The sequence below is a fragment of the Borostomias antarcticus genome (assembly GCF_949987555.1).
Source record: "Borostomias antarcticus genome assembly, chromosome: 19".
NCBI lineage: Eukaryota > Metazoa > Chordata > Actinopteri > Stomiiformes > Stomiidae > Borostomias > Borostomias antarcticus.
In genome coordinates this window covers 8788428-8815132 of record NC_140252.1, presented here as the reverse complement: position 1 = coordinate 8815132, position 26705 = coordinate 8788428, and the positions used below count along the sequence as shown (strand labels likewise).

At 45.8% G+C, this 26705-nt stretch overlaps 1 protein-coding gene across 3 annotated transcripts in view; it reads left to right on the top strand.

The window, feature by feature from the left end:
• The window catches only part of nbas (NBAS subunit of NRZ tethering complex), a gene marked incomplete at its 5' end in the record, with an annotated part of 391676 nt that overhangs the window by 40637 nt on the left and 324334 nt on the right, over positions 1–26705 (top strand). For all 3 annotated transcript variants that reach the window (XR_014630909.1, XR_014630910.1, XM_084453787.1), the window contains 5 exons: positions 4933–5202; positions 7751–7876; positions 16423–16574; positions 20025–20162; positions 25265–25343. Coding sequence is in view for 1 of the 3 variants with exons in the window: in XM_084453787.1 (XP_084309913.1) it covers positions 4933–5202; positions 7751–7876; positions 16423–16574; positions 20025–20162; positions 25265–25343 (765 nt within the window). The remainder of the gene's footprint in view (positions 1–4932; positions 5203–7750; positions 7877–16422; positions 16575–20024; positions 20163–25264; positions 25344–26705) is intronic.

The following is a 26705-nucleotide window of genomic DNA, read 5'->3' as shown; positions in this document are numbered from 1 at the left end:
TGTGTGTAGGTGCGATGTAAAAGATGAATAGACACAACATGCCGGACATGGACAAAACTGTGTGCGCAGTGCTACTAGGTCTAAAACAGCACCAGTGGTAGCTGCCACTGATTTCAAGTAGGACCCAAGTCATTTTAACAGAGTCAAGTCTTAAACAGGGTGTAGTCATTGTTAGAGCCAGTCGGGCTCGTCAGTCCATGTAATCTTGTCAAGTGGAGCTAGCTTTTGTCTAATGAGGGTTATGTCTGCTAAATCAGGGATAGACTCTGCAGTAGTCTATTCCCAAGCAGTGCCTTTGTTTATTTATCATTATTAAATGACCAAGGTAATTAACCTGCTCACGCACCAATTAGATTTAGGTCTTAGAAATTCTATGGCCATTTCCTAAAATAAAACAACATATTCGTATCATCAAACCATGAGTCCTTGTTTCTAACAAGAAATTGTTATTCAAAATAATCATTTAAAAAGGGGGGCGCCAACACATTATGTAAAACAGCGCCCTCTAATGGTAAAAACAAAAATTCCCTTAAATCAGGGTGAACAAATGGAAAAAAATGCATTACTCAAACCAAAAACACATTAAATTAATAGCTTCATATGCGGTTCTTAAAGCCTGAACAAATATAATTATCTAAACCGTTCCCAATAGAACACTAGGGGTGTTATAAGTTGAGCTCAATTTCAATAACCACATTTCTGCGTTTGAGGACAGAGAGTTATGAGCACGCTTTAGGACGTGATGGTTCCTTGGGTCTGACAACCACTTGGTTACTATTCTTAAATTTAGCCTAGATCATATCTATCTCTTACCCACAGTCAGTTGGGCAACGTGGGGGTGAGGCGTTTGACCAGCGTCCCCACGAACCAAGGTGTCAGCCCATCTAAATGGGAAGTCGGTTACCCCGGTTGTATCCAATTCTTGGAGCAGCCTCCATCTGTTGTCCCGTGCCTGTGTCTACTCTGTAAACAAACTTCAGAAATAATACGTGACACATTTGTTTTACCATGCAGCTGTCTCTGTGGGCCGTCAGATGCACAGACAGAGCTGCATGGGCAGTTTACATACAATAAAAGACAGACAAAATAAAAGACATTTCAATTTCTCACCACTCTTGTGGGTAACACCAATTCTTAGAAATTATGCGCCGGAGGCACATAAACATAACAAAATAAATCATAGACCGCAGTTTTGATAAATTGGAGTGATGTCTTTTCTTTTTCTTTTTTTATTTTTTTCCAAGAATATGTCCAATTAGTTAAACCCTCTAAGGGCTGGATGATATCAATCCCGTTGGAGTCACACCTCCGAAAACTAGTTTGCAAAACAGATCTGAGCATATTAAGTTAACATGACAATACAGTGAATTGAGTTTGAAGTTAGCATCATCTAACACAACTTTAAGTGGCAGTCATTTCAATTTATTAAAATACTTGCGGTTCCAACCGGTTTGGCATTTATCCGGTAGTCCAGGAACGTCAATTCTCTGTAAAACTCAAAACCAATGAATGTGCATCTGAAATCAGTAAAACATGAAATCTTAAACAAAACAAAATTCTCAAAATTGGGTTGTCAGACAATATGTATAAGACTAAGATATTGGCAAATATGAATATTTTCTTTTTTCTCTTACCTTTACCCTCCCCCCCCCCCCCTGTCACGTACACTCTCACTCTCCCTAGACTTTCCCTACTGAAATATCTATCTTATCTAGTCAGAATCCACCACCCTGTGGAGTATTAACAGAAGACTTTTGAAATTTAGCATATAGTCTACATGTCCTCTGTAAATGTCCTTTGCGGTTGCAAAAATAACAGCGCTGATCAGATTTGTAAACCCTGCTGTTTTGTTGTGAATATCTCTGATTATCTCTATAGCCTCCATCTTGTTTTTTCTGTACTTCCATCGGTAGTTGCTTAGTGCGAGCGATATTGTTGAAATACCTACACTGTGCAGCTCGTCTCACAGAGTCCCTTCTTATCTCAGCTTCACATTGTTCACTTAGCAGACGGATTATTGGCAAGCATAGTTTACCAAACTCATTAACCAGATGTTCAAAAGAATCAGCAGAATCTGGACGGTCAACTTGTGAGTTAGAAGCAGAAACAAAGGGATGGGGCAGAGACACTGAAGTGTCAAAATGGTGACATGGGGTCACAGAGAGACCAATTTGAGACACAGCAGGAGGGTATGAAATAGGAGAAGCAACCTGCTGGTCAATGAAAGAGGAACCAGAGGGAGGTGTGTCTGAAGAGTAATAACCTAGGGGGGCCGTTATTTCAGACATCCTTTTTTGGGGTAAGGGTGTTATCTGAGATGTAGCAGGCGTAGAGATAACATTTGGTAGGGACGTTTGGACAGGAACGGACATGGCCTGAACCAACAAAACTCTTGTTTGGATAGGTGTCATAACAAGGAGGGGGCCAGTATTGGGGGTTGGTTGAAACCGTTTACATCTGCTTAATAAGGGACATGGCCTGAAACAACAAAACTCTTGTTTGGATAGGAGGTCAGAACAGGAAGGGGGCCTATCTGTCCCTTCACTATTCTCACACACATGCTTTCTTGTACTAAAAGTAACTCCCATTTTAAAAGAAAATATTAGAACAAACAATGTAATTAAAAAGTTACAGAAAAAAAACTAAACACGTTCAGTCAACCAAATTACTGCTGTGCTGAGAGATACTTGTTTGTTTTTTTATCCTGTTATATATTTTTTTTTTCCCAAGATGGCAGTCATCAGAAGCCAAAATGGTCGATCCTCAAATGGAAAAGAGGAACAGGAAGTCTCTCTTTTTTTTTTTTCACACAAGCAGCAAACCAGGAAGTTAACCACGTGTGCACAGAGGATAGAACTAACTAACACGTGGGTAAATCAACATGTGGATGAGGCAGCTAGCACATTGAAACAATAGAACAGAGAAGATAGCTAGTTTGTAGCTAGTTTGGAGCAGAAAAAGAACAGTAGCCTAGCTAGAATGCAGCTAGCATGAAAATCAATCACAAATGTACACAAACCAAAACCCTGCATAAAACCAAAACACCCAACATAACCATGGGTTTCAACAGTTAAACAGGACCTCAAATCCCAAAACAAAAACAGATCTACCTTGGCGTAGACTCAAACATACAATGGACCAAACATTTAAGAAGCCTCAGCTTCACATGAAACACAAAACGCAGCACAAACAGACATCCAAGTATAAAAACAAAACGAAACAAATTAAGGATTATGTCGTAGGTACGACTACCTAGCTAACCCCCCCGGGGATTCCAAATAACCTTTCGAAGTGAAACAGCCATCTTCGTGTCGTGCTCCTTCACAACACGAGATACAGAAATAAAAAGAAATAATGAGCCCAAGATAACAAGCTCTCACGCGCCGCGGCAACCCCCCACAACGCGGATCCCAAAACAATCAAAAGAGCAGGCTTTCCGAAAGTGAGACGTTGTGTAGTACTAAACACACCCGTCCTCAAAAATGAACGCTTACAAAACCAACCCTGGTATATTGGTCTTTAAGCGAACATGCGGTTCAAAAACCGACTTTCTACCCAGGACACGTGTGCGCGACACCGGCTCGAATAAACACTATTGTCTAAGTTTATCACACAGCTGAACAAACAAAGGGACCACTCTTAAACTAGGTTCAAACAACGTACCAGAATTCCAGCAAGTTCAGGCTGACTCGGGCCTCGGGGGAAAACCCGCACCGGCTAGTGTGTGCGTCCCCGAGATTGAAATCCCCCGTTCTTTGAGAAAAGCACGTCACGCGTCCGTGAATTCAGCCCAAAACAACCCGAAATCCAGCAGTCGTTCCCATTAGAGCATTTTCGTCGCCATATTGTAAAAGTTATTTTTATCCTTATTATAGTTAGATTGTCAAAGAACACGCTGAGTGGTCGATCAAGCTGGTTTTAAACAAAGTCAATAGTTTATTCTATGTTACGATTCTGCAGAGTCGGACCCTCGCACCGGAAGTGATTCCAGGCAAGAGTGAAGCATGGGAGGAGGGGTCGTTGGTTTATACAGGAGAAGAGGAAGTGACAGTTTCAGGGGGAAGACAGGGAAGTGATGTCACACAGGGAGGGATTTGTAGTTCTAACAGACTGATCTATGAGAACGAACTACAAAGTTAAGAATAACAGTAAATGGGAAAAACAGAACACTTTGTTGAGACTTGAAATTCATTCACAGGGCGCTAGTCTATAATATAGCCAGGAGGCCTGTATTGGAAGGACCGTGTGTGTGTGTGTGTGTGTGTGTGTGTGTGTGTGTGTGTGTGTGTGTGTGTGTGTGTGTGTGTGTGTGTGTGTGTGTGTGTGTGTGTGTGTGTGTTAGTTGCTCTAGTCTATAGCAGTCAGGAGGCCTGTATTGGAAGGACCCTCTGTGTGTGTGTGTGTGTGTGTGTGTGTGTGTGTGTTAGTGTGTTAGTTGCTCTAGTCTATAGCAGTCAGGAGGCCTGTATTGGAAGGACCCTGTGGGGTCATAATTATGGCCTGGAGCAGGACCACAGCACAGACCCTGACATCAGCACAATCACACACACATTAAATATATACATACACACACACACACACACACTGAAAAATAGACACAGACACACACTTGCATGCACACACACATACACACACACACACACACACGCACACATACACATACGCACACATACATACACACACACACAAATGCGCACACACACACGCATTGTACCTCATTTATTCATTCATTATTCATAGCCATTTTACACCAATAGCAAGCTGGCTACAGATACACTTACAGACACAGATGTGTGTGTGTACGCGTGCGTGCGTGTGTGTCACAGACTTGATGTTGCTAAGCAGCCGGGCCTAGCCCCGCCCCCGTGGCGCTGTGTGCTGAGCGTGTCTTTGTTTCAGTGCGAGGCGAGGCTGAGGGTGTGTTTGTTTCAGTGCGAGGTACGGCAGGCCCCGAAGCGCGGCCGTCTGGAGAGCAGCCTGGGCGGAGCCGGCGGGGGCAGCGAGGACGAGGACGAGGACTGGGACTCGGAGGACGAGTGTTCGGCCAGGGCGCGCTACCTGGGCCTGGTCCAGCGGGGCCTCTACTATGCCACGGAGATGGAGCGCTTCGCCCCGCCCCGCCGGCGCCCGCGCAGCGTGATGAAGACCTACCGCCTGCTCAGCCTGCGCTCCACCACCCCCAACGAGCTCTACCAGAGGAAGGTGCTGTCGCCCGCCGCCTCAACACGCTCCCCAACACGCTCCCCAACACGCTCGCCCACACGCTCCCCAACACACTCCTCCACACGCTCCCCAACACACTCCTCCACACGCTCCCCAACATGCTCCCCAACACTCTCCTCCACACGCTCCCAACACGCTCCCAACACGCTCCCAACACGCTCCTCCACATGCTCCCCAACACGCTCCCCAACACGCTCCCCAACACACTCCTCCACACGCTCCCCAAAATGCTCCCCAACACGCTCCTACACACGCTCCCCAACACGCTACTCAACACGCTCCTCAACACGCTCCTCCACACGCTCCCCAACACACTCCTTCACACGCTCCCCAACACACTCCTCCGCACGCTCCTACACACGCTCCCCAACACGCTCCCCAACACTCCTAATACTTCTCTCTGGGTTAATGTTCCCCAGTTCATCCTAATGCTTTTATCTGAATCGTCCCAGAACGAAAGCTTCCCTTAGGTTCTTATACAAACAGGGCTTTTCATCACGCTTTCTTTATGGCTCTTCATAGTTTTAATGGTTGTGATCGGAATTGGATCTTGGTTTTAAACTTGCTATTGCTAACGAAGAAATGTTCTCAGTATCTCTTAATTGCTACTTTCCAAATATTCATGTTGCCGCTCCTCGCAACAAATTGCGGCAGCGCCGGCGTTCTGATCAGAAGGACCAGAGCATCCGGCGCCACAGTACCCATCATCCATCACTTCCACTCAACAGCACCCCTCATCTTCAGCATCGTCATTAAACATCATTAGCCATCCGCATTCATCATTTTTATCTCTGTTTAACACACACAACCCTCAGCACTTGTGAACACACTCTAATTTTCTTTCTCCAGTTGGTGCCAGCTCCACACAGCCATTGTTAGGCCTCGGAGCTCTGTGTGTGTGTGTGTATGTGTGCGTGCGTGCGTGTGCGTGTGAACACGTCCCGTGTCTGGCTTAATAGTAATGCAGATTTGGAGAGAGAACGCACACACACACACCCTCCCACACACACTACCATGCTATGTTACAATGCTATACTATGCTATACTATGCTGTTACAATGCTATACTATGCTATGTTACAATGCTATACTATGCTATACTATGCTGTTACAATGCTATACTATGCTATACTATGCTGTTACAATGCTATACTATGTTATGTTACAATGCTATACTATACTATGCTATGTTACAATGCTATGCTATGCTACATAGCATAGTATAGTATAGCATTGTAACATAGCATAGTATAGCATTGTAACATAGCATAGTATAGAATAGTATAGCATTGTAACAGCATAGTATAGCATAGTATAGCATTGTAACATAGCATTGTAACAGCATAGTATAGCATAGTGTAGCATTGTAACATAGCATAGCATTGTAACATAGCATAGCATAGCATTGTAACATAGCATAGCATTGTAACATAGCCTAGTATAGTATAGCATTGTAACATAGTATAGCATTGTAACATTGCATAGTATAGTATAACATTGTAACATAGCATAGTATAGCATTGTAACAGCATAGTAAAGCATAGTATAGCATTGTTACATAGCATAGCATTGTAACATATCATAGTATTGCATTGTAACATAGCATAGTATAGCATTGTAACATAGTATAGCATAGTATAGCATTGTAACATAGCATAGTATAGCATTGTAATATAGCATAGTATAGCATTGTAACATAGTATAGCATAGTATAGCATTGTAACATAGCATAGTATAGCATTGTAACATAGCATAGTATAGCATTGTAATATAGCATAGTATAGCATTGTAACATAGTATAGCATAGTATAGCATTGTAACATAGCATAGTATAGCATTGTAACATAGCATTGTAATATAGCATAGTATAGCATTGTAACAGTATAGTATAGCATTGTAACATAACATCGCAGACCACATTTTTCACTTTGGAGAGCCATTCAGTTCCGCCCGCCTGCATTTAAGGTCATAACAGTTTTAGTCCAGAACAGTCTCTCTCAGAAGGGCTGGTCCAGAACAGAGTCTCTCTCAGAAGGGCCGGTCCAGAACAGTCTCTCTCAGAAGGGCCGGTCCAGAACAGTCTCTCAGAAGGGCCGGTCCAGAACAGTCTCTCTCAGAAGGGCCGGTCCAGAACTGTCTCTCTCAGAATGACCGGCCCAGAACAGTCTCTCTCAGAAGGGCGGTCCAATACAGTCTCTCTCAGAAGGGCCGGTCCAGAACAGTCTCTCTCAGAAGGGCCGGTCCAGAACAGTCTCTCTCAGAAGGGCTGGAGGCACTGGCAGCTTTATTAGTATAATCCTGCAGAAAATAGGAAAATGTCTTCGTCACACTACAGTTGTCCTTAGGCTAATATTTTGGTGAATTCATTAATCATAAAGGGATGTGGACTGTATTCTTAACTGTGTGTGTGTGTGTGTGTGTGTGTGTGCGTGCGTGTGTGCGTGTGTGTGTGCGTGTGTGCGTGCGCGCGTGCGTGCGTGTGTGCATGTGTGAGTGTGTGTGTGCGTGCATGTGTGTGTGCTCTCTAGATTGACAGTGAGGAGTATGGCGAGGCGCTGTCCCTGGCGCAGGCCTATGGGCTGGACTCTGACCTGGTCTTCCAGAGACAGTGGCGGAAAAGCACCGTCAGCATCGCCTCCATACAGGACTACCTGGTAAACAACTAAACATACAGGACTACCTGGTAAACAACTAAACATACAGGACTACCTGGTAAACAACTAAACATACAGGACTAGCTGGTAGGGACAGGAATTGGCAGGGACCTCCCGATTCGATTTTATCCCGATACTTGGGTGCCGATTCGATTTATATTGCGATTTTTGTGGCAATTGCGATTCTGTAATATTGCGATTCGATATGACGATTTTTTAACCTGGTGAGTTATGAAAGCCGAATTTCTTCCAGATGTGCGATTTGAATTGTGGAGGTGCAGCATGGATCTTCTCATTGTCGTCCGACATGTTTGCTGCCTCTTCTGACTAGTGTTGTCACGATACCAAAATTATAAATTCGATACGATACCTGCTAAAAGTAGCTCGATACTGATACTGAAACGATACCATGGCAAAAACCTAAAACATCAGGACAAGTAGGCTAATGGAATAATACAATGTCAGGTGTAGCCTACTGATCTCGCTGTCTGCAGAGGCGGAGCAAGAATGTCAACTAAATAAATTACATATATAAATATGTATATTTTATTGTATTATTTTATTCTTTAAAAAAAAAAAAATCTGTACTCTGTAAAATAATAAGCTTGGGATGCTACAATTATACGCTGAAAGTGTCTGCTGTGCTCCACTAGTCTGACACTCGGATTGAATTGCCATTCAGATTCAGGGGCGGGAGCCAGGCTACTGATCTTTAGGTTATTTACATAACCCCGGTTCTCTGAGTAGCATGAGTGAGTGTCTCACTATGGGAACGCCCCCTGCGTGAATTATCAGAAGCTCAATAACATTGCGCCAGCCCTCATTGGCTGGCACAGATGACGCCCATGTCTGGAGGGGAGGACCCTCCTCCTATATAAGGTGTAGACACGGCGTCAGTCATCATTCAAAACAAGCACACCTCTTCCTCGCTTCCGTAGCAAGGAGGGTGGTCTGGTGAGACACTCACTCATGCCAAGTCCTAAGAGGAACCCAAACTGAGTGTTAAGTTAACTTTGGTGGGTGCTTATAGTACAGTTAATATGATAGCCCTAATACAGTTTTGTGAGTTTCTTCTAATACAGTCTTTACGGTAAACTAGAGGAATGCGGAAGGCGCGCTGTGCGCAGGTGTCAGGGGTTTTAGGTGTTCTGTTGGCTGTGGCCACTATGCTGCTGAGAGCATGAATAAACTGAGTTTAGTAAGTACAGTTGTCTTATTTGGAACTAACAATGGTAGCAGAGGATGGCTGCCTCTAATGGTAATAACTACAGACTGCCTCCTGAGTTTGATGAGAAGAAGTCTTTTGAGAGTTGGAAAAATGAAGTGGAAATATGGAGACTGGTGACGGACTTGTGCAAGAAGAAACAAGCGTTGGCTGTAGCCCTATCGTTGAAGGTTAGGGTGAGGGATATTGCTTTAGGAATACCTGCGGATGATCTAAATAAGGATGATGGAATGACCACTTTGATTCGGGAACTTGACAATGTGTTTTTGAGAGAAGAGAAGGACAGGGCTTACGAAGCCTATTCTGAGTTTGATCGGATATCGCGGGAGAATGCCGTCTCGATGGTGGACTATATTGTTGATTTTGAACAGAAATATAACAGGATGCGTAAATTCGATATGGTTCTACCCGATGCTGTTTTAGCATTTAAACTACTGGATACAGCAGGTCTCGACGTGAAAGACAAGCAACTGGCATTGACTGCATGTGGTAAGCATACTTTTGTTGATATGAAGGCAGCACTAAAACGCATATTTGGAGACAAGCATGAGCAAAAGACGGGAGTCATTAAAGTGAATCAGGATGCAGCATACTACACAGATCAAAGAAGAGAGCAGCCGCGAGCCCAAGGTGGGCAAGCTAGAGCACCATTTGCAGGCACAAATCCACTTGATAAGTATGGAAGACGAACGAAGTGTGGAATTTGTCAAAGCACATTCCACTGGGTGAAAGATTGCCCACATAAGAAAGAACTTGTCAAGATGACAGAACAAAATTAATGCACGGGAGAACCTGATGAGTGTAATATAACACTGTTTTCTAAGGAATCGGATGCGGAAATATTCATGGTTGAGGCACTGGGATCGGCTGTCATTGATACGGCATGCACGAGGACTGTATGTGGTGAAAAATGGCTGGATAACTGGATAACTTCTGACATCGCCGGTACTTTGGGGTCAGCTGATCTTGGTAAGGTAGACAACCTTCAGGTTAAGCCAGTGGATAGTGTAGAACTATGTTCTGATATGCAGCAAAATGATGTATTAGTAACAGACGGTGTATCATTTGATAAGGCTAGACAAGATGAGATCAGTAGCTGGAAGAAGAATGGGGTGTTTGAGGAGGTAAAAGATGTGGGTCAAAGGCAGGTGTCAACTAGATGGGTGTGTACACTAAAAGAAACCCCTGATTGTATAATACCCAAAGCGCGTCTTGGCTAGGGGTTTTGAAGAATTCAACTCTAAAGATCTACAGAAGGACTCACCTACATGCTCATCTGAGTCCCTCAGACTACTCATGTCAGTTATATGTCAGAAAACATGGACATTGAACTCTATGGATATCAAGTCAGCTTTTCTTCAAGGAATGGAGCTGTCTCGGGACATCCACATTCGCCCTCCTCCTGAGGCTAAAAGTGAGGGAACACTGGAAGCTAAGAAAATGTGTCTATGGACTCACTGAAGCCTCGCTTTACTGGTACAACAGAGTCAAAGCAACAAAGCTGAACACAGGGCCACTATGTCACAAGTGGATCCTGCTGTCTTCTACTGACTTAAAGAAGAGTGTAATGTGACTTGTGTCCTTGCCTGTCATGTTGATGATTTCATCTGGGGTGGCTCGCACGCATTTGCCACCACAATCATCCCCCACCTCAAAACAGTTTTCCAAGTGGAACGTGAGGAACAGGACAACTTTCGCTACGTGGGAATGGAGCTCACCACAGTAGATGGAGGAGTGCTCGTACAACAAGAGATCTACATAAAGAATCTTCAGTCCATTCTCATAGACCCATCAAGAGCTTTGCAGCGTGATGCTCTTCTCACAGAGTGTGAGACTGACGACCTAAGATCAAAGATGGGACAACTTATGGGTGGCTATACAGAGTAGGCCAGATATCATGTTTGATACATGCGTCCTTGCAGCCAATCTAAAACATGCTACTGTACAAACCATGCATGAAGCGAATAAGGTAGTAAGAAAACTGAAATCAGAACATGTCACCCTGAAGTTTCAGAACTTAGGAAAGAAGGGCTCTTTGAAGCTTGTTGTTTTCAGTGATGCTTCCATGGGAAACCTCCCAGATGGAGGAACACAAGGAGGACATATCATAGTGCTGATGGACGAGGAAGGACGATTCTTGCCAATCTGCTGGCAATCAAAAAGGATCAGAAGAGTGGTTCGTAGCACGCTGGCAGGAGAGACACTTGCTCTGGCTGATGGTATTGATAATGCCATATTTCTGTCCTCCCTCTATTCTGAACTTACCACAGGAACGGTCAAACGGCGCACCCTACCTGTGATATGTGTAACAGACAACTACTCCCTTGTGGATGCCATCAAGTCCACCAAGTCAGTGACTGAGAAACGACTGAGACTAGAAATAAGTGGAATCAAAGAACTTATCCAGAGCAAAAGGATCCAACGTATTCTGTGGTCAACTACAAAGGAACAGCTGGCAGACTGTCTGACCAAAAAGGGAGCATCTTCCCTGGTATTGCTTGAGGCACTGAAGAATGGACAGTGGAAGCTTGTTAACTGAATGACTGTTTATAAATATGTTTTTTGTTTTCCTGAATTATCCTTGAAGTTTTTTTTGTTTAAAAAAAAGAGACGAGATTGTTAAGTTAACTTAGGTGGTGAGTTTCTTCTTTACGGTAAACTAGAGGAACGCGTAAGGCGCGCTGTGCGCGGGTGTTTTAGGTGTTCTGTTGGCTGTGGCCACTATGCTGCTGAGAGCATAAATAAACTGAGTTTAGTAAGTACAGTTGTCTTATTTAGAACTAACACAGGATTGAATGTGCTAGAGTTGGTGCCGTGACATCCAACCTATAAAAACGAGCAAAAGTGTGGGGCGAAGCCCAACATGCCTCCGCACACACTTCCTGAATAGGGACACCCTTAAAGAGAGCCCACGAGGTCGCTAAACCCCTGGTAGAGTGTGCACGCAAACCTGCAGGGGCCTGAAGGGAGGCATCCGTGGTGACCACTTTCCTGGCCAGGACAGGTCCTACAGGAACGCCCTGAGTCAAGAAGCCTGGACTCAACCACTGACGAAGGGCCAGTGAACAGTCCCTGGAGACCCTCACACGACGGTGACCGTCGCGATGAGGATCCAGACCCAGAGAGGCCACCCAGCGCTGGACGCCTCTCATATACAGGCGCCCCAGAGGTATGGCCACAACCGAGGAGGCCATCAGGCCCAACAGCCTCTGACATTGTTTTAGGGGAACCAAGTTGCCCCTGCGAAACAACGTCAAACACGCACGCATTGTATCCACTCTTTCCGGGGACAAAAATGCTTTGGCTTGGACAGAGTCCAGGGTGAGCCCTATAAACGCGATGGTACCACAGTGTGACGAGCCACCTCCTCGCGGGAGCTGGCCGCCACCAGCCGAGGGAGTCCATCCCCTCACAATCCAGCTGAGAACCCCCAACCACGGGCTGTTTCCCGCTGAACGGCCGATCTTTCCACGACACGGGTATCTCGTCGAGAAGCTCCGGAAAGAACGGCATCATATGTTTCCCCGTCTTTGCCGCCGTCTGCAGTCTTTTGCCGTCAAAACGAGATCTAGCAGCTTGGGCTTGGGCGACGGGCCATGGGATCTTCAGCCTGTTAGCCGCTCGCTTGCACATGTCTTGCATGTCAAGCTCCAGGGGAGATGGCGCAGAAGGTTGGGCACCTCCAACAGGCGTAGGGGGCTTTGCAGCCCTGCGCCTACTGACGGAGAAGTTGGAGTCCTCCTCATCATCAGTAGACAACAGGAGATCTGAGTCGGGCGACTCTCCGTCCATGTTGTCCATATCTCTCCCTGGGAAATGAGCAGCGGCAAAGCCGTCATCTCTCACGTCATCCAACATCTGGAAACCGATGTCAGGGCTCGGTGGAACTAAGTCCGCCCAGCTCGGCCCAGGTATGGTTGGAGAAGCCTCCACCTCCTGCGAGGGCAGCGTTTCGGCTGCTCCACACGAGCGGATCCCCCCCGGACAGGCTAGCCTGGCAGGCCAGTCGGCGCTGGAGAAGTTTAGGGGGGAACGCAGCACAGTGGATACACTCATCTGAGGAGTCAACGGCAGACTGGGCATGGGGGAGTCCCAGACATACCACACACTTTGAGTAAGTATCCCAGTTAGCTATCTTTTTGCCACACGAGCAAAACGTCTGGCTAGCCTCAGCTGTACTGTGTTCACTAGACTCAACGTTAGCCATTACTAGCTAGTGGGTTGAAGGCTAGAAGCTAGCAGGTCTGCTAAATCGCTAGCTAGCTTGTTCAGCTGCCGTGCGAAGAAGTGTATAGATATTGCTATCTACCCGCTAGTAACGCAGAAAGTATTGCTACAATCTGTATTATGTGGAAAAAAATGAGTATTGCTACTCTGTGTCAGGAATATTACTACTCTGTCAGAAGTATTTCTACTTTCTCTACAACGTACGTTAAGCAGCGAAGAGCAAAGCGCCCGTTGACCGAGTTGGTCGCTCGAGTCGGTGGACAGTTCAGCTTTAGCTAGCTACCCGCACAGTTGTATGCAGGCTTCTGAGAGAAGCGAGAAGAGGTTTTTGAATGACGACTGAGGAGGGTCCAGACATGGGTGTCATCTGTGCCAGCCAATGAGGGCTGGCGCAATGTTATTGAGCTTCTGATGAGGTCACGCAGGGGGCGTTCCCATAGTAAGACACGAAACGAATGCTATGAAAGAGAACCTCTCCTTCACTCTGTCCGTGCGCGCAGCAGAGCGGGTCGCAGCCTCACAGCACAGAGCAACGGTGTTCACGTTACGGCATGACGAGCTCCAGAGTTTACAGATTGACTCATTGATGTTATGAGGTTCCCCAGCTATTAGCATTGGGTTTAAATATGAAATATTACCAAATAGGCACTTTTGCTTTTGGAAAAGTAGTAGGGGGAGAGTAGGGGAGAACCGGGTTCTCATTTCATTTCATTCATTTTTTGGTTTGATTCCATTTACTCCGAAATTAAGAGAGATAGAGATTCCACATTTTATGACACAACTTGCACATGTCCTTCACTATTATCAACTGTAATGTTCGTGCTAGCCTAGGATATGAGTTTAATATAAATAGGGCGAGAATGGACCGAGCGCAATGCGACTTTTGTCCCTGCCGAGCGGGACAAAAGTCTCATAGGAGAGGGGCAAAAGTTGCGCTGCTGCAAAGTGTGTCCTATCTGGGGGTTTTTTGGCATGCAATTGTCTTTGCTTTCAACGAATGTATTATTAGACATAATATCATAATAATATATAGCCTTCAACGACCTCCTGAGCTGCCTTCCTGATGGTCTCAGGTCTAAGCAGACCGCGCGTCGTTTTCCTCACCCTAACTCTTGGCATGCTGTCAATGAAAGAAAATACATTGTAAATAAACATGGTTTTAGGCTATTGTGTTTATGTAGGCCTTTAGGTTAAGCTATTTGTGTTCATAAGGTAACATCATTGTAAATGAAAGTAGCCTATATAATCCAATTGACTGGAACCAGGGGGTTTGACAAAGTTACGAGGCAAAATAATTTGTCTTGACTGCATTTAAGATTTATCTTTCACATTAAAACTGCATACAAAGTTGACCAACATTAGAAAGATCTCTTCGAGAGCTTTCATTTCACCTGTTCATTCTGCCCAAATGTCACTTGCGCACCCCTCTGGTTATAAGCGATCACAATGCGACTTTTGTCCCGCCACGGTCTCCTGTCATTTCTCCCTGGCTTGCAGGCACGACTTGCTCGCACGAAACTTGAAAGCTATGCTATCATGTAGCCAGTAGATATGCTAAGAAAATTGCAATTGTTTGCAAACTAAAACAAGTGAACACAATTTTACAATCGAAAAATGCTTATGAGAACCATTATTTTACTTATATGGGGCAAAAGGGGTTTCCATCGATATCTCTGTCAAATATGCTGCGATAACGCCCAAAATTTGAACTGAGCTCGTACACCGTAATATGTGCAGGCATGTATAACCACGTGATTGCAGGTCCAGTCATTCTGGAGAAAATGTGAACGCGACTTTCGTCCCGGGCGACTTTTGACCCAGCTCTCCCCTAACCAACTGAGCAGCCCTCAGCCCTTTCACTTTCCTTCGCGAACGGTCTTTGCAAACTATTTTACAACTTTGTTTACGTTAGATTTGTGTTTTCCCCAAACATTTGCAGAAATAAGCGAATGGTCTGAAAGTAGTTTGGTGAGCTGGACAGACGGTTGGCACGCGCACTCAGCTTAGAGAGTAGCGGAGAGGAAAGGGAGTAGCAGAGGGACAGAGAGAAGCAGATCGCGACACACACACTCACACGCACACTGCCCCAGAGGGACAGAGTAGCAGAGAGGGAGAGAGACGCACACTGCCTCGACCCAACTCAGAAATATGGCTCATTCTTAAAGTACCGGTACTAATAAAATGGCGTATTGTACCGTTTTTGACGACAGGGCGGTACCTTTCTAGTATCTGTATACCATGCAACACTACTTCTGACTGAATAATAACCGTAACTAGCTACTACGTGAAGCGTTCCGTTCTAGCAGGATGTTGTTTTTTGGTTGTTGTTTTTTTATAACAAAAAAATCAATTTTGGGGCAGCATGGCGATTTAAAAATCGTCACACACAAAAATCGCGATTTGTAACAGAATCGATTTTTTCTCCCATCCCTACTACCTGGTAAACAACTAAACATACAGGACTACCTGGTAAACAACTAAACATACAGGACTACCTGGTAAACAACTAAACATACAGGACTACCTGGTAAACAACTAAACATACAGGACTACCTGGTAAACAGCTAAACATACAGGACTACCTGGTAAACAACTAAACATACAGGGGTACCTGGTAAACAACTAAACATACAGGAGTACCTGGTAAACAACTAAACATACAGGACTACCTGGTAAACAACTAAACATACAGGACTACCTTGTAAACAACTAAACATACAGGACTACCTGGTAAACAACTAAACATACTGTACAGGACTACCTGGTAAACAACTAAACATACAGGACTACCTGGTAAACAAACAGTGTAAAAATCCAGGACTACATGGTAAACAAACAGCGTAAACATCCAGTGTGTGTGTGTGTGTGTGTGTTTGTTTGTGTGTTTGTGTGTGTGTTTGTGTGTGTGTGTGCTTATCTCTTAGTGCGGATGGCGTTGAGCATGAAACAAACAACAAACACTGAACACGATTATTCATTTCTGTATACCTCCCACCTCCCCCTCCACCCTTCCTTCCTTCTCTCTCTCCTTCTCCTCCCTCCCTCCTTCCCTCTCCCTCCTTCTCCTCCCTCCCTCCCTCCCTCTCTGCTGTAGAGTAAGATCCGTAAGCGCTCCTGGGTGCTGCATGAGTGTGCGGAGCGCGTGGCGGAGGGTGTGGACGCGGCGCGGGAGCTGCTGCAGTACGGCCTGAAGGGGACCGACCTGGAGGCGCTCATCGCCATCGGCCGCGGGGAGGACGGGGGCAGGTCTGATCACGCTCGTCACCCCGGCACACCCCTACCAGGCTGGTTACCCCGGCCCACCCCTACCAGTCTGGTTACCCCGGCCCACCCCTACAAGGCTCAACACCCTAGCCCACCCTTACCAGCCCATCACCCTAGCCCACCCCTACCAGCCCATCACCCTAGCCCACCCCTACCAGGCTCAACACCCTAGCCCCTCCTACCAGGCTCAACACCCTAGCCCCTCCTACCAGGCTCAACACCCTAGCCCCTCCTACTAGGCTCAACACCCTAGCCCCACCCCTACCAGCCCATCACCCTAGCCCACCCCTACCAGGCTCAACACCCTAGCCCACCCCTACCAGGCTCAACACCCTAGCCCCCCCCTACCAGGCTCAACACCCTAGCCCCCCCCTACCAGGCTCAACACCCTAGCCCCACCCCTACCAGCCCATCACCCTAGCCCACCCCTACCAGCCCATCACCCTAGCCCACCCCTACCAGGCTCAACACCCTAGCCCCTCCTACCAGGCTCAACACCCTAGCCCACCCCTACCAGCCCATCACCCTAGCCCACCCCTACCAGGCTCAACACCCTAGCCCCCCCCTACCAGGCTCAACACCCGAGCCCCACCCCTACCAGCCCATCACCCTAGCCCACCCCTACCAGCCCATTACCCTAGCCCACCCCTACAAGCCCATGTCTGCTTACTCCAGCAGTTCCTGCGCTACATTTGTGTTGTCAAATTATGGCCCGTAACGTTGCTCCGCCCCCGTGCCTTTAACGTGCATATTATACGCTTTAGGCCTTTAGTTTGTAAACAAGTCTCTTCCTGCCATCTTGCTGTAAAAGAGGTAAAACGTGAGTGAATGAAAGATTCAGCCCTGTCCAGGAGCCTGCAGGTCCCCTAGCACGTATGAGCGCTGTGGGACCTACGCTGTCCAGGGAGGTCTGGACAAGGGGAGGGACAGGGACAGGCCGGCCAGGGGAGCTCTGCTATAGGACAGGGACAGGATATAGGAGCTCTGTTGGAGGGCAGGCACAGGATATAGGAGCTCTGTTAGAGGACAGGGACAGGATATAGGAGCTCTGCTAGAGGACAGTTATAGGAGCTCTGTTAGAGGACAGGGACAGGATATAGGACAGTTATAGGAGCTCTGTTAGAGGACAGTTATAGGGTATAGGAGCTCTGTTAGAGGACAGTTATAGGAGCTCTGTTAGAGGACAGTTATAGGATATAGGAGCTCTGTTAGAGGACAGTTATAGGAGCTCTGTTAGAGGAGAGATGCTCTCATGGATAACATGATGTGTGTTTAGGTGATATTAGGGCTGGGCGATATCTCTGTGTGTTAGTGCAAAAAAAAAAAGAAGCTAAATCAAGATGAGCGCTTCTTCTGCTGTCAGTCACTCAACCAGCAGCACCAGCACTTCTCTCAGGGCACAGATCAACATCTAGGTTTTGTCGCCTCACTTTTCTAATCTCTTTAATTATAGATTATATATATATATATATATATATATATATATATATATATATATATGCCTCTCTAGATCTGTTTGCAGTTGTGCTGACTCAAGCCAACTTTCTGTGGCTGCAAGGTAACGAGCAAAACCTGGTATGGATTTTCAGAGAGTTGGTGGTTCTCATGCAATGAAAGTGGAATGTGTTCATCTGGAGACGTGACGTATCTCTGTAGCAGTGAGCTGACCCTGTAGGGCCGGGGCGACGCGTCCACGTCATCCACTACGTAAATACGTCAACTTGCGAAACGTGCGTCGACGCGTCACAAAGAAGATGGCTGCGCCCGGTCAAAACTAACAGTATTAAAAATGTATTTTATATTTATTTACGCCCTATTAACATTATCTTGCACCTTTTATCTTTCCAAGCCTGTTTCTAACTGGCAATAAGATGAAGATATTCGTCTAGGAAGCATTTTCCCTATAAATGATCAGAAGAGACATTTCTCATCTCTCTTCCGCTCCAATTCTGTGTTGCACAACAGCGGGTCCGTATTGCGCAACACCCGCTCACGCGCAGACCAGCTGATCTGAGTGGAGAGAATGGACACTGTCAAATGCTTGGCTGCTCGTTGCTAAGCGCTAACAGTCTTTTGCAAGTGAGGAAGGAAACATGTTATCGATTTCTTCTAATAATTAAGAGTAGTCGAGAATGCCAAGGTTCATCTTTGCAAGTCCAAGCTTTTTTTTAATTTTTTATTACAAACACAAGCAATCACTGAAACATTCAGCAAAAGCGCATCATAGGCTACACATGGAGAACTGCACCGCTTTCCACTGCATAGTAGTTTTCTCCATCAGCTGGTATGAATGCTCACAGTCAGAGCTAATGACGTTCTATCATTATGTTATTGCATTAAACATCAAATCCAGTCGGAAAACAAACAATAAGTACTATGTGTGGGGATTAAACATTGATTTGTAACTGTAACTGTGTCAATCAACTGTAGAAACGGTTGTGAGCTGCTGTGTCATTGTCACCTGATCAAATAACACATTGATGGATTCCATATATGACCAGACACACGTGCCTATTCACAATTCTAATTTCAAACACACATTAACATTGATGAACCAGTGTTACAGTATCATCAGCCTAACACCTGTCACAATACTGTACTAAATCCCACAACTAACATATGACCAAGTCATTATGCTATTATTCTAGCTCACCTGTGACCCTGCAACTCCACCTTCCTCTCCTCTCTCTGAGCCCCCTGGCAGGACTGCTTCTGTCACCTGCACATTGATACATGGCTTGTTGAGGAAACACATGTAGGCCTAACAGCTTCATTGAGCAGGCAATTATTACTACTATTTTATTATTGTTGGCGTGTTCTTTGAGCTGACTTTCTTTGACTTGGTGCTTTAAAATAGCTCGATGTCCACTTTTTTTCTTTTGGCTGCTGCCATCTGGACTAACGTTAGCTAAGCACACACATAGACACGCGCACACACACACGCACAGACACGCGCACACACACACACGCACAGACGCGCGCACACACACAGGGCTCAGTGTTACAGACCCATGGGGATTCGATGGGGTTAACTTAGCTAGTTCTGTGTCTCACGTTTAGCCAACCCAATTGCCACATCCAATTATAATATGGGATCGTGCCGTAGCCTATTGAAAATGTAGATGCACACAATGAAGATACACAGGCGTTTTCTTCAATCTACATGCACATGTAGCACTAACTACATTACATTACAGTCATTTAGCAGACACTTTTGAATGCAGCGGGCGACTCAAAGGAAATGCTTTAATCATGGCCTTTCAAGATTAGTATATTGCCAAATCCACAGTCGCAGCAATAATGATTAATACATGATTCATTGTGCAGCCCTACTGTACACATTAAAATCCCACTGTAGCATCACTCTGTCATTTCTAGGTTGACCTAGAGTTGACCTCCTCGCCTTATACTTCCTCTTCCTCTCTTCTCCAGATTCATCCTACCAGGTGACCTGGACTTGGACGACGCCCCTTACGAGGACTTCCTGTCTGCGGAGGAAGAGTTGGAGAGGAGGAGGGAGAAGGAGAACCAGAAACGACAGGAGCTACTGGCCAAGGTGGACTTCAGCAGGTGAGACTGTTGCCGGGCAGGATATGTGTTTTTTTTCCTGCACTCTTATTTTTATTGGATAGGAGAATGAGAATAGGATTGAGGAAGGATGAGCAGAGGGTTGCAGAGGAGTGGATGGATGATGACCAGAGGAGTGGATGACCAGAGGAGTGGATGGAGGATGAGCAGAGGAGTGGATATAGGATGACCAGAGGAGTAGATGGGAGGATGACCAGAGGAGTGGATGGGAGGATGACGAGAGGAGTGGATGGGAGGATGACGAGAGGAGTGGATGGGAGGATGACGAGAGGAGTGGATAGAGGATGACCAGAGGAGTAGATGGGAGGATGACCAGAGGAGTGGATGGGAGGATTACCAGAGGAGTGGATGGGAGGATGACCAGATGAGTGGATGGAGGATGACCAGAGGCGTGGATGGAGGATTACCAGAGGAGTGGATGGGAGAATCATACTGTATTTGTTGGCTGAGGGATGGAGGGAGAGAGGAGTGAAGAGAGAGAGAGATGGGAAGAGAGTAGCATATGGAGAAAGAGGTTTGGATGAAGAGGGAAGGAGGGAGAGAGGGAGGGAGAGAGGGAGGGAGGGAGGGAGGGAGGGAGAGAGAGAGAGAGAGAGGGAGGGAGGGAGAGAGGGAGGGAGGGAGGGAGAGAGGGAGGGAGAGAGGGAGGGAGGGAGAGAGGGAGGGAGAGATAGAGGGAGGGAGGAGATTAGTGGATAATCTGTTGGATATAATTTATGCTTTTGTTGCCTGGTGCCCAGGAAAGACTAATGAAAAACCCTTTAGTGATCACTAATCACCTTGCACTGTACGCACGCACGCACACACACACACATTGGCAAAGCCACGGCGCATAATCAAACATATTTAAAATGTACAGTGCAGTGCACTTCCATAGACAAACACACACACACACACACACACACACACACACAGGGCCTCTTTACATTGTAGCCGATTTGCAGAAAAGCTATGTTTTTTCGACTAAAACGGTGGTGGTGATCTCTCTGTGGAGACAGCTGACAATAGATATGAGTTACTCTTTCTTCCTCTCTGTCACACCCCCTCTCTCTCCCTCTCTCTCTCACCCTCTCTCTCTCTCCTCTCTCTCTCTCCCTCTCTCTCTCCCACCCTATCTCCCTCTCTCTCTCCCCCCCTCCTCTCTCTCTCTCACCCTCCCTCCCTCCCTCCCTCCCTCCCTCCCTCCCTCCCTCCCTCCCTCCCTCCCTCCCTCCCTCCTTCTCTCTCTCCCTCCTCTCTCTCTCATGTCTCTCTCTCTACTCCTCTCTCTCCTTCTCCCTCTCTCTCTCTCTCTCTCTCTCTCTCTCTCTCTCTCTCTCCCTGTTGTGGATCTTAAAGTGATAAAGTGCCCCCCCATACGCATTGATGTCAAGGACAGTCCAGCTCCTCTTCACTGATACGTTCCCAACTTTACCCATAGTGCTTTGTGGCCCTGGCTGAGGTGGAAGACAGATAATAATTCTCTTAATTTCTTTTTAACTACACAGCCATTATAGCAAAGGACTGACATCGATCAGCACCACACAGTTTGTGTGTGTGTGTGTGTAGTTTGTGTTAGTGTGTAGCCTTTATGTGAGAGAGAGAGAGTGTCTGTGTGTGTGTGTGTGTGTGTGTGTGTGTCTGTAGCTTGTGTTAGTGTGCAGCCTTTATGTGTGAGAGAGAGAGAGAGAGTGTGCGTGCGTGCGTGCGTGGGGCGCTCAAGTTCGAGCGCCTCATTTTCAGTCTGGGAGCACTGAAGCAGAGTGTGATTACTGCAGATGGTGGCGGTGAAAGATCAGAGCCATGCCTGACAGACGTGTGAAGAACGTGCGCTTGCTCCTGGTCACAGCGTGATCAGAATAATCACTATCGGCTCTCAACCCTGCTAGCGTGATCAGAATAATCACTATCAGTCCTCAACCCCGCTGGCGTGATCAGAATAATCACTATCGGCCCTCAACCCTGCTAGCGTAATCAGAATAATCACTATCAGTCCTCAACCCCGCTAGCGTGATCAGAATAATCACCATCAGTCCTCAACCCTGCTAGCGTGATCAGAATAATTACTATCAGTCCTCAACCCCGCAAGTGTGATCAGAATAATCACTATCAGTCCTCAACCCTGCTAGCGTGATCAGAATAATCACTATCAGTCCTCAACCCTGCTAGCGTGATCAGAATAATCACTATCAGTCCTCAACCCTGCTAGCGTGATCAGAATAATCACTATCAGTCCTCAACCCTGCTCACACTCGGGGCCTGATCTTAGGGTTTGGTGTGTAAAATCACATGCAGGGCTTTTGCCATGTGCATTAAAATGTCCAAGCTGATGTACTAACAGGCTGCACCTAGCGTTGCGTCTCTCAGATGTGCGCCTGGCTCATTTCTGTGTGCTGTCTGATTGGATAAAGCCTGACTTAGTGGATGAAGCTTGACTTAGTGGATAAAGCCTGACTTAGTGGATAAAGCCTGACTTAGTGGATAAAGCGTGGCTTAGTGGATAAAGCTTGGCTTAGTGGATAAAGCCTGACTTAGTGGATAAAGCCTGACTTAGTGGATAAAGCCTGACTAAGTGGATAAAGCTTGGCTTAGTGGATAAAGCCTGACTTAGTGGATAAAGCCTGACTTAGTGGATGAAGCCTGACTTAATGGATAAAGCTTGACTTAGTGGATAAAGCCTGACTTAGTGGATAAAGCGTGGCTTAGTGGATAAAGCTTGGCTTAGTGGATAAAGCCTGACTTAGTGGATAAAGCCTGACTTAGTGGATAAAGCCTGACTAAGTGGATAAAGCTTGGCTTAGTGGATAAAGCCTGACTTAGTGGATAAAGCCTGACTTAGTGGATGAAGCCTGACTTAATGGATAAAGCTTGACTTAGTGGATAAAGCCTGACTTATGCTGTGTTCACACCGGGCGCGAATGTTTCCTGCGGCGCGGCGAGTTTACATAGAAAGTCAATACAATTCGCGCAAACTGGGCGGCGGGCGGCGCGAATCGCAGAACTCGGCGGCGCAACGGCCAGGATTCGCCGCGCGGCGACATTCGCAAAAGTTCAGTTTTTTTTAACTCTCTGCGGTGGATTTGCGTGGCGACCCATTGATCCCGCGGCGAGATTGGGCGAACTGGGTGGCGCAAATTTTCTCGCCGCGCCCCGGTGTGAACACAGCATTAGTGGATAAAGCCTGACTTATTGGATAAAGCTTGACTGTACGTGACAGTGCCAAATAGTCAGAGGAGAAAATGCAAATAGATGAATTAAGGCACCTAATGTGATTTGCCAAACCTGAGAGTTAGTGACAGGCGATTGTGCCTGTGTTTGTTACATGATTGGAGAGCTGGTATTGTTCTTACCAGACACACATTCAGAAAGACGACTGCACTCATTGTAGCGAGAAGGAGACATGTTTTTGAAAAAAAGAGAATTCAAAAGTATCGCCTCTCCAACAATGGCCTCTTGTTCAGTCCAGTGTACAGTACCGTCCAGTACCGATTGGCGCTGTGACGTCCTGGCCCGTTCTGATCACTGTGATGTACAGGTTTCCATTCAAGAGCAACACGCAAAACCTCCCTGTTTCACCTGCCGTCATCCATGCAGTTACTCTGTGTTGATAAGTATATTAACAACATGCAGTCTGTTGATGAATGAAGGCTCAATTTAACATATTTTATTTGAGATCTTAGTAAATCAAGGCTCTAGTGTGCAAGGAGCAGCGCACTGTGTGTGAGTGGCAAGAAGGAACTACCAAATTGGTGTTAATGTGTTTGCGGTCTCTGTGTTGTGTGTGTGTGTGTGTGTGTGAGTGAGGGAGTGTGTATATATGCGTATGGGTGTGTGTTTGTGTTGCCCTGTTTATCTCTCTCTGTGATACTGTATCTGTCTGTGATACGTTATAGTAATAGTGATAGTTATCTGTATAGTAATAGTGATCAGTATAGTGATAGTGATAGCAATATGTATAGTAGTAATAATGGTGATAGTGAGTAGTGATCAGTATAGTAATAGTGATAGCAATCTGTATAGTAACTGATACAATCTGTATAGTAAGTGATAGCAATCTGTATAGTAAGTGATAGCAATCTGTATAGTAATAGCAATAGTGGTCTGTATACAGTAGTAATAGTGATGGTGATCTGTATAGTGATAGTGATTTGTCTTGTAATAATAGTGATCTGTATAGTAATAGTGATGTTTGTAATAGTGCTAGTGATCTTTATAGTAATAGTAGTCTGTATAGTAATAGTGATAGTGATCTGTATAGCAATAGTGATAGTGATCTGAATAGTGATAGTGATCTGTATAGTAATAGTGATAGTAGTCTGTATAGTAATATTAATAGTGATCTGTATAGTGATTGTAAGGTCCACAGACTGAGGAAAGTTGATTTGAGGTTGTGGTAGAAGAGTTATGTGAGTATTATGGTTCAGTCCCTGTGGTCTTGTAATGGTTGATTTGTGGTCTGTCTTCATTGAGTTGGATTATCTGTGGTCTCATAATGGTTGATTTGCAATCTATTGAGCTGATTATCTGTGGTTTATCTGGTCATGTGGTTGACTGAATTTCTACAATTCAAGCCCCAGACAGCTGTAGAGTCCTTGTTGCCACCCCTCTCTCAGAGAGCCCCTCGCTCTCTCTCCCTCCCTCTCTCTCTTTCTGTATTCAGATATTACACACACTCACACACACACACACACACACACACACACACATACACACACACATATATATATATATATATATATATATATATATATATATATATAGGTAGGAAAACTGAGTGTGTTTTTTTGTTTTGATAAATGGTATTTTGTGTCGTAACTGATCAGATTCATTTGTGATCAGTATTCAAACATTATGTAGGCTAGCTATGGGTATTGTTGGTGTGGTTTGATTGATTGATTGATTTTGTTTGAAATAATGTTAAAAATACATATAGAGCTGTACCCCAGTGAAGTCCAGTGACTTACTGTATTTCCACTGTGTCTGTTCTGGTGAGCGAGTTGTGCACCACATAGGATGGGTTGATTTGAGGTCAGGGGGATGCTCTGGAGTCTGGGTGATTGACTGAGTCCCTCCCTGCGGCCGTGTGCGCTTGATTCTTCCTCCAGGCTGACGCTGGAGCAGAAGGAGCTGTGTCGCAGCCGTCTGAAGCTGCTGTGTTATCTGGACCGCCTGGCCACATACGAGGTGAGAGTTCAACAGCTGACCAACCACGCTGTTTTTCTAGTTTCACACCTGAACGTAATCCACCATAAATACGATAAGTATGCAAAAGCTCAGGACAGGCCGTGGTATATGGTAATTATATCACAGCTAAGGGCCGTTGTTCAGCCCGATGTGAAGCCCCTTAGCTGTGATATAATACCTATAAACCACAGGCTTGGAGTGAGCTATTGCTTTCATAAAACAGCCACCAAGCATGGCAGTATGAAAGTAATGGACACACCCCAAATAGTTTAGTTTGTATTATAAAGACAAATATCATTGCTCAGTCACTACTGACCGTCATTATAGTCCCTCTGTGCTAATATCCGTCCCATAGCAACAAACAACAAGCCTAGCAGCCAAACTAACGCCAGACGTAATGCTAATGCTAATGCTAGCCTAGCCATGAACAAAGTGTAGCTGTAACATTACTGCATATTTGCTGTGCAACATATCGACTGTCAAATATAATTGCCAACAAAATGTATGCTAGCCAGCTGTTAGCCAGACACATCATTGTTCCCATAGCAGTAACTTATTTCACATCAAATATGCATGGTGTCACTGTCAGTTGTAGCTTCAAGTCCATTTGTTAGAGTTGAGGACGGGACGCGTCATGATGAGTGAGGGATGGAATCCAGGGATCGCCTCTTCACATCCCAGGCTGCTTCGCTGCAGCGCTCTCTTGGAAAAAGAAAGATCGCTCAAAACTATAACACTGCCTGCACAATCGCAGAATAACTAGAACTTTACGTGTTTCAGAAACTGAAAAAAAATTGGCATATGCCAGAGCACAGTGGACCTACACAGACCCATTCTACACAGACCCATTCTACACAGACCCATTCTACACAGACCCGGTCTACACAGACCCGGTCTACACAGACCCATTCTACACAGACCCATTCTACACAGGGAAATTGCTGACAGGCAATTCTGATTGTCGTGCTATTTGTTGGGTGGGGGGGGAGGGGTAAAGACAATTGTGATTGTCGTGCTTGTGCGATTTGTTGACGGGGGGGTGGGGTCAGTTAGCGCGCCAGGCCACCGGTGCTCCCGATGGCCACCCCGCCTCTGCTTTCGCCTGAAAAAAATATTAAAACTTATAGTGACAATTGCAAAGCCTAAATTACAGCTTTTGGCAGATTTTTTTTAAAGACATGGACTGATACTAAATTGTGCAAAGAAATTAGATGTCATACCCTTGGAATGGTAATTATACGACGGCCATGAACCAATCAGATTGCTTGATTTGAGCTTGCTGTTTTATAATGCTGCATATATGAGCACATCTGGAGAGCTCGGTGAAGATGTAAAGGCATTGAAGGGTTTTTATATATTAGA